Here is a 9,328-nt window from a genome sequence, read left to right as displayed (position 1 = left end):
GACTCTACATTGAGTTTCGAGACCCTATAGAACAAAACACTAGTACAGGCGATGGCCTGCAGCTTCAAAGTCACATGCTGCAGGTCTTGCAAACGAGTTTCACGTCACCATGGCTTGTAATTTCAGGTCCTTCTTCAACTCCAACAATTTAAATCACCCAGAACAAAATCTTGCAGGTTGATTCAGGTTGCAACCTGGCCACCTGGTTGTGCAGTATATGCACACTGTCTAGAACCAAATATGCTGCAAAATGAATGGTGACAATTCTTTTATTAGATTCCATTTAGTTCAGAATACACAAGGAAGATGTTTTCTTCAGATCAAGAAATAATGGTTCACACTTACTGGCCTGTGCTGCAAACAAAATCCTAAGTCAGCTATTGTGCCCATCTTACATAGGCAGTGGTTCACCGTCACCAGACGTGCTCTAGAAATTAATTTCGTCTTTGTGCTATTGTTATATTTTGCAAAAGAAGGTGCTTTTAAACAAAAGGGAAATTGCAAAGCAAAGTAGATGAATATCTCTACATTTATGCATGAAGGAACCCGATAAGAAATGCATGACTGAATACATCAAGAAAAGAAGAAAGATGAAGCATATCGAAATAAGATTAGTATGACAAAGGGCGTGGCAGGACACATACCTTCGTTTCTATGCAAGCCAATTTGGTCTTGGTCTCCTCTAATTCACACCATTCCTTTAGTCCAGAGCACCTAGTTATTTCTAGGTCCTGTAGGTTAGTGAGTTGATGTATTCCCTCAGGAAAAGACTTGATACCATCACATCCACTCAGACAAAGTCTCTTTAGAGAGGTGGGCAGAGCAGATTCCCTTTGTTGGTCGTCAGCCAGCTTCATCTTTCCCTCCTCTGTTTCAGCAACCACGTGCTCTAATGCATGGCACTTAATAATTTTTATTTCCTGGAGGCTGGTGAGTTGTTGTATGCTTGCCGGCAAAGACCTCAAGCCTCCACTGTTATGTATCCAAAGTGTCTTGAGAGAGGTCAATTCGCCTAGCCAATGTGGCACTGCAGATATGCTTTCGCAGAACGCAAGTTGTAGCGATTCAAGCTTTGTGAGTTGCCTCATGTTCTCGTTTAACTCCTTTACACCATTGCTATTAAATATAGTCAGATTCTTTAGAGATGGGAGCTCACCCAACCATATTGGCAGTTCTTCCATGTCTTCGTCTTCTAGCCATAGTTCCTCCAAAGAGCATAGTAGTTGGATGATATCTGGTGAGCCGGTTAGATCGCCACAATTGTTAATAGACAAAGAAGGGAGTCCAGGGAAGTGTTGAAGCCACCTCCACTGGTGAGGCCCCTTGCAGTCGCTAACTGACAGCTTAGTAGTTACTGGAGAAGATGAGGAAGCACGGGTGTGTGGCACAATGCACTCATCCCATGATGATAACACATTATCACTGCATATTATCTCCCACTCTTTAGCTTTAGGCAGAGGCCCTTTCATCCTTAGCATGGAGCAATCATGTATTTGCACTCGTGTTAACACGTTCTCCTCACCGGTGGAGTATGAAGTGTCCCACTCTTCTAGATTTGCCATTTCTCTGAGAACCAGTGAGTCCAGGTTTGGTAGTTGGCCCACTACCCAGCCTGGAAAGATGACACTGCTGTAACCACATATCTCCAATCTACTCAGTGTGCTTGGAGGCACTAGTTTTTCCAGCAACATTTTGTCATCCACAAATCTGTCAACACCTTCAGTCCACTCCAGTTTCAACTCCCGAATTCTTCGCTTTTCCATTAATTTTATACTATGTGCCTCTCCTGCGGACTTCACATTTTCAAGTTCAGTTATCTCCAGCTCAAAAGGATCTGTGGGCTTTAGTAGGACAAGATTGCTGCTAGATCCATCAGCAGCAGCACGCACCACAAAGTGCGGTAACGATATTGCACTGCTACCGAGTTGAGATATGCCACGACGACCCCAACAATCATTTAAATAAAGAAACTTCAAACTACCAATTGCACTTATACTTTCTGGTAACATTCTCAAATCGCAATATGAGAGGTCCAATGTATGCAGCTTCGTTAGGCTACAAATACTTTCAGGTATTTTTTCAATATAAATATTACCAGACAAGTCCAAGTGCTCCAGTTCTGAAAGATTACTGCATATATAGTTGACGATACTGTCCCAGTTTTCTGCAGGGAGACTATTGAATTCATATTTGATGGGATCATCCGAGAAATCTACAGGTATGTTTCTTAGTCTAGATAGATTTAGATACCGGAGCTTGGTCAGATCATCTGGCAGGGAACTGACGTGTGTTTCTCTGCAATTCAAATATTGCAGACCAGTAAGACCGACCAAAGCTTCATGTACATCATCAATCATAGAACAATGTGATAAGTCAAGATGGAGCAGATTTTTTAAGCTCCCGAATACTCTTGGCAATTTTTTCATATCTCGCCAACCTGATAAGTTTAAGTACTTGAGTTGACTGAATCCACCCAGAGATTCAGGGAGCTTTTTGAGTTCACAATTCCATGAAGATAAGTTCAAATACTCGAGTTTGGTGAGGGCACCCAAAAATTCTGTTTCTTTACCACATTCAAGATATGAGCTGTTTGATAAGTTTAAATACTGCAGTTTGGATAGGCTGCCCAGAACTTCTGGTATATCTCCGATGTGTGGGCAGCATGACAAGTTCAAATACTCTAGTTGTGTGAGGCTCTCCAAGAACACCGATATTCCTTCAACAGACGAGCAATTTGATAAATCCAAATGCGCCAACTTTTGTAGCCTCCTGAATGATTCTGGCAGTTTTGTAATTCCGGAACAACTTGACAAATCAATATACATTAGACCCTCAATTTCTCCAATTGACTCTGGTAGTGCTAAGATTGTAAGAGATCCATGAAGGTTCAGGTAAATCAATTTTGAGAGCTTGGTGATACTGTCTGGAATCTTTGCATCTTGGACTCTTGGAGTGTTAAGATATCTTAATTGCTTCAGGTCATCAATACAGTATGACAGCTTATGTATGGTACACTCACTTAAGTCCAAGACACGCAAAGACTTGGCAGATGAAAATGCGTCATCATGAAGCTTATATTTGTCACAACCCATAAAACGTAACGCCCTTATCTTGGATAAGTCCGATCCCAATGGCTTGCTACAATCATCGAGTAATGCGTAGTGGTAGCAGCTTTCTTCAGCGTTATTGCCTTTGACAACCAAAATAATTTCATCGTCCATGACCGATCTTGCCAAATCGTGCACCAGGTCATGCATGGTCAACAATATAATATCTTCATCATATAGCGCAACAATCTGCAACAAAAGCATTGAGCAGTGTCAGAATTTCAGTTTTTTATTATATTAAGAGCACGCATTACTTAATTCCTCAAATTTAAGGCATTTTATGCATAACTCCTTTATTAAATAATAAATTTTATTTTTGGTCCCATGCTATTTCCCAAGTATAGGAAAAAAAACTCAAAAAATGGGGATAGCCCCGGCCTTTGCTCGCATGTTTAGATTCAGAACTTTGTGTCTCGAAATGATACAAAAATTCAATGATGTGATGGTTGTTTTGCGCTAGCGACGGCCTGTTAGACATGATTTTACATCGAAAATAAGAAATTACAAAATTTGTGAATTTCAAGGAAACCGGGGAAGGAAAATAATTATTTGATAAACTTAAGAAATAACCGCCAACACCCGTGAAACAAACCACAAAAATCAGAAAATGTTGGAAAATGGAAACACCACAGCACTTATCTTCATCCTCGCCTCTAGGGATGATGACCTGGCAGCTGGCAACAAGAACGGCGTGGAGGTCTGCAGTTCATCGTCCCTGTCCTCCATGCATAGGCAGGTGGTAGGCGGCCTCGGGCCCATTTGAGATAACTTGCATCATCCACATCCATTTCTTGTCGGCGTGTTGTAGCAGTTTTCGCCCACGTTTCCATTAATTACCCTTCTTCTTTATTAATGAGATGGGGCAAAGTTTTTGCCTCCGTTTCAGGAAAAAAAAAAACCTTATCATAGGCGGGTGATAAGTTTCTGTTAATTAATCGGTTAATTTGTTACCCTTCTTCTTTATTAATGGGATAAGTCCAAATTTTTGCCTCCATTTAAAAAAAATTATCAAGGCGGGCGACGCCTGATGCATGTGCTCACTGGCGGGTAGCTGGAGCTATCACTGATCCAAGAGTACCGCCGGCTGGTAAAACCGTCAGTTGACCTGCTAGACGCCAGTGATAGCTAGTGTTTATAACGTCTGTCCGAGACAGTTATGTTTCTTTTTTTTTCTTTTTTGCGGATGGAGACAGTTCTATTTCAGTGATGATTATCCATGACGGTTTCCAAACCCGTATCAGATGGGTTGTTTGGTCCTGAATAGCTATATCTGCTACGGTGAATCGAAATATGTTGGTGTATATTCTATTCTGGACTAATTTTCTAAAAACTGGATTCTAAAACAATATTTGAAAAAAAGAACAGCGGGGTTAACTTCTCGCCCAAATAATCATGTTAGTCACAGTAAGCCTGATAGCCTGTATAAGAGACTGTTTATGCAACTGTATATACCACATGTGGATGCGAACTAAAGACCTTAGGGTGGGCATTACCTACAACTGTGTATTGACTTTTTTCTTCTAGCATGTTGCAGTAGAATTAATAATCTAGTATTCTAGGGAGATGTGTTTTTTTCTTTTACCAAATCTAGGGATATGTTGGGTTGCATTTGTGTGTATCAGTCACTGAAATATTGTTAATAAGTTACTTGAAAAAGTTGTGTTGTAAGCAACAACTATGTGATATACTAGTCCAAATTGTACCGGACAATTTTTGAATTATAATTGAGTTGCCTTACGCTAGTTCCAACAAAATAGCCAATAAAAACATAAAATATATGCATAACTAACCGATGATGGCTTTGAATGTTCAAGGAAAGAGAGCCCCAAAAGCTGACTAATGTATTTCTCACCAAGCTCCCGAGTAGAGAAACCAAGAGACACCCATTGATGAATAAGATCATCTTTAAGTATCTTGTGACCTTTTGGAAATATTGCACAATAGGCAAAGCATAGCTTCAGATACGAAGGCAAAATACTATAGCTTAACTTCAGTGATGCAAGCACTTGTGTAGAAGATGTATCTTCCAAAGAAGGTGCGGTCCATATATTACTATCTCTCACTGATTCCCATTGACCAGACTTCATAGATTGCAGCGTGTGTCCAAGTGATTTAGCTGCTAAAGCCACACCCGCACACTTCATTGCAATGACCTTCCCTATTTCCTCCAATTGTTCTTTGTCACCTCTAGATTCAAATGCACTCTTTTGCTTTATAATAGACCAACACATATCATCAGTCAATGGTGCTAATTTGTATGGTTGGATGGTAGACATTTTCCTTGCAATACCTTCACTTCGTGTGGTTGCTATAACAATCACCTTATTGCTCTCCCCAACTTTTAACATATCTTTCAGTTCTTCCAACCGAGATATGTTTTCTTCCCACATGTCATCTAAAACAATCAGAATCTTCTTGTTGGCAAGGAGCTTTTCAAGGGAATTATGGATCATCTGCTTTCCAGTGTACCCACTCTCTTTATCTTTCTCTGATAGTTGTGATATTATAGAGTTTCCAATTTTGATCAAATCAAATGTCTGAGACACGTAAACCCACACTTGAGAGTATTCATTGAATTGGGAACTATTGTAAACCATTTTTGCCAAGGTTGTCTTGCCAAGGCCTCCAATGCCATATATAGGAAGGATTTTGATATCCTTTGTCGTGCTCTCAGATAAAGAAGCCAATATTATATCTCTCTCCTCAGTCCTCCCAATGATTTGTGTCTCCAGGGTTGATGATGTTTCCCGTATATCAGTCACCTTTGGCTCATTGGCATTAGTGCAGTCTGTTAACTTGAATTCCTTGTGTTGATCTGTTATGACCTTCAGGTCGTCCCTCATGTTCTTCATCCTATTGGCCATTGTAATGTTGGGGCCAATTGTGAGACAAGGGATCATGTTCGCCAAATATTTTTTGAAGGAGAACTGCTAGACAGTTGCTTTGTTAGTAAAATACAGAATGGCCAGCACCAAACAGTTTAGTATAGTAGGATATTACAAATGCATTCAGCCAACAGAAAATTTTGTTAAAACATTAAGAGGCACATCCTCTTATTTCTAAGAACCTCCGATTGTAACTGCCAAGGTTAAGACCAATGCCACCTTTAATGATGTGCTGAGAACTTGAGCTAAAAAAATGGTATGGAGATGTTTCAGATGCCCGGCCCGAAGGCTGAGGCCTGTCAAAACCATGTCTAGTTCATCCAAGGATCTGGTGCCCAAATTATTATTATTGAGACTGGATAACAGATTTCCAAGTGTTGTAAAGATGTGGAGTTGTTTATTAGCTGTGTGCATACTAGCTATTAAGAAGCAAAGTGTGTGCACATTGAGTTTGTGTCCGCTTGATATTTCATTTTAAGTCGATAAAATCCGTCCTTTGTCAAAAAAAAGTGTTGGTGTGGATGTGGATAATCATAGATCCAAGACCAAGCCAAACAATCTACTAGCAGATTCAATAGCTCAGTATGTTTAAATAATTCTTTCCAAATTGTTTTCGAATACCTATATGGCAGCTCATTTTGTAGCCAAGCAAGCTACCGCTCAGCACCCAGATGTGCATCTGGATGCAGCAGACGTAAATCACTTGTTTCTCAAAAAGAGAAGAGTACCATACTAACAAATTAAATTAAAGAACTGCGTCAATTTACTGCACAAATGCGTACCTTGCGCGCAGACGGCTGGGTGATGGCTTGTGTGTCTGCTTCGAACTCATCAATCATGTCCGAAATGATATACATGAAGTCCTTGAGCCGCTTCAGCCAAAGACGCGTTGATTTATCCGTGATGGACCGCCTCTCGGCGTCCTCGAGAACGGCATCGACACTCTCCAGCGCCATCTTCATCTTCTTCAGGTCGTTGTTCAAGTTCATCTGCAGCGCGATCTGACCCCCGATCAGAGAACCAACCTGGTCGCGCACCACCTTGAGGATGGCAGCGGCAAGCATGCCGCCGAGCGTCGCCATGGCCGCCACTCAAGACGGGGGACACGTGTTGAGGGTCGTTGGAGGAAGAAAGGTAGGGAAGCCGTCCGTTTCTGAAGAGCTGGATGGGATCTTGTGGAAGTTTGGGTGCTCGATCGGACCTTGGTAATTGCATCAAGTCCACTCTCTGCCCAGTTTTTGTGTGTTCTTCATTTTGTTTATACATGGATCAGTACTGCAGAGCTGTACGCATCTCTGTTAGTTGTATATATTTTGTTTGGATCGATACTGAACAGCTGTATGCCTCGTGTGCTAAGGGAGCTGATCTATTATGCATAATTGACAAAGTTACGCAAAGGAATCAAGGATGGTACCCTTTTTGATAGTTGCAAGGTCTGAATTAATAGCAGTGGGAGTGTTAGTTTATTTTTTAGATATATATATAATGTGTGTGTTTTTCGATAAACGGCACTTTTGCTGACTTGTAATATAGCACAGCCAAATTCTAGATATAATGTGTACTCCTGCTTCTATGTACTCCCTCCGTTCCTAAATACTCCTCTGTCCGAAAATACTTGTCCGAGGAATGGATGTATCTAGATGTATTTTAGTTTTAAATATATCTATTTCTATCCATTTCCAAGACAAGTATTTCCGGATAGAGGAATACAAGTCTTGGTAGAGATTTCACTATGGACTACATACGAAGCAAAATGAGTGAATCTACACTCTAAAATGCATTTACATACATTCGTATGTGGATCATAATGGAATCTCTCCAAAGACTTATATTTAGGAACGGAGGGAGTAGTAAGCAGTGCATAACAATTGCCGTAGAAGACTGTTTTGTGTACATTGGAAAAACGAGCGCCCAAACGTAGTACAGAACTTAGTACAGAACTTTTCGAAAGAGAAAAGAAGGACTTGAACACCCCCCCCCCGCCGTCCTCCCCAGGGCGGCTCGGGCGGCGACCCCCTCCCCTCCGGCCGAACCTCTCCTTATAGCCACCCCCTTCCTCCCGCCGCCGCCAAAAGCTTCTGCCGGACGAAGCCCGCGCGGATCTGGCGGCGGCGAGCCGTCGTTCCTCGTGCAGACCGCTCGCGGGCCGGGGGAGCTCCGTGGGGCGGCGGGGGGCGCGGCGTGACTTCGGTGTGCGTTGCTTCTGCTGGTGGTGGTCGGAGTCAGTGGGGCGGATGCGTTCGCGGCTCCCTTCCGCTGGCCTTCCCCGAATCAGCGTCTCCCTACTGTTGGCGACCGGTGGGCGTCGGGGATGGCTGTTGGTTTCGGCTCAGATGTGTTCAGCGGAGGTCGCTGTGAGGCGCGGGTTGGCAGTGCTCTCCCTTGCCCGAGGCGCCGCCGTCCGCTCTGGCTTGTGGTTCTACCTTCTGGTGGCGCTGGCGTGGGCGGCGCACCTGTCAGCTTCGGCTTGGCCCGATCCGGTGGGGAGCGGCGAGGGGCAGGTTGGATCCTGCTGGATCTAGCCTGCAGCGACCCGGATTTGGTCATGTGTGGCGATGGGGCTGCAGTGGCCCTTCTCTGTGGTGGTGCAGGGAGCGGTGCTACGAGATCAATTCGGTGCTTATTGGAGGTGGTCTGCTCATTTGGGCGAAAGCCCCTGCTCCTGCCGGAGCCGGCGCCGGCGACGCCTGTGGGCGCCACAAACCTCCTTGGAGGCGGCGTTGTCATGGTGACTACCCCTTCACATCCCAGGGGAAAACCCATGTTCCAAGCCCATCTGGAACGGACGATGGCGGCGCACATTGTGTCGCATCCCTTCTTGAAGGCATCGTCTGTGTTAGGCTCGGTTGGTCTCTGTGGTGGCTGCTCGCTGCGGGCTTGACGGTTGTGGTGGCGCGGCCGGCTTGGCGCTGATGGTGGTTTATGCTTTGTTGGCGAGGAGGTGGTGCTCTGTATGCGAGATCATGGCTCAGCCTTGCTCTGGATTGGTTCTGATTTTCATCCGGAGCCGGGTTAGCGGGGTCGTTATCCTACTCAATGGATCACCTCGTTCCCATATGACACCTCTACCTCTGCTGGGTGTTGTTGGGTGGCGACCAGACGGCCAACGTTCAAGGCTCTCCTTGCTTGGTCAGATGAAGATGTAAGTTGAGGTCCTCCTCGTGGCGGGTTGTGCTGATGAGATTTGTGATGACGGTCGGTGGTGTTGGTGCATCCAGATTCGGATTGTCAAAAGGCCTTCTTCTCTCTGTGTGCCCTTTTCTCGGCGGGTCTTCCGGTGGTTCTGTTGGATGTGTGTGTGTGTGTGTGTGTGTGTGTGTGTGTGTGTGTGTGTGT

The 9,328-nt window shown here is 44.0% G+C and overlaps 1 protein-coding gene across 1 annotated transcript; it reads right to left on the bottom strand.

Moving 5' to 3' along the window:
- Window positions 1-33: 33 nt before the first annotated feature.
- On the bottom strand, window positions 34-7,078 carry LOC119349485 (putative disease resistance protein RGA1). The gene is made up of 5 exons (XM_037617526.1): window positions 6,775-7,078; window positions 5,171-6,034; window positions 4,898-5,062; window positions 645-3,296; window positions 34-243 (listed from the first exon to the last, which is right to left on the bottom strand). Exons 1-5 carry the CDS (start codon window positions 7,072-7,074, stop codon window positions 229-231), a joined length of 3,996 nt encoding a protein of 1,331 aa, XP_037473423.1. The 5' UTR covers window positions 7,075-7,078; the 3' UTR covers window positions 34-228.
- Between the last annotated feature and the right edge of the window lie 2,250 nt (window positions 7,079-9,328).

This window comes from Triticum dicoccoides, chromosome 1B (genome assembly GCF_002162155.2).
Source record: "Triticum dicoccoides isolate Atlit2015 ecotype Zavitan chromosome 1B, WEW_v2.0, whole genome shotgun sequence".
Classification (NCBI taxonomy): Eukaryota; Viridiplantae; Streptophyta; class Magnoliopsida; order Poales; family Poaceae; genus Triticum; species Triticum dicoccoides.
Note: the sequence above shows the minus strand (reverse complement) of the source record. Positions and strands in the feature narration are given on the sequence as shown.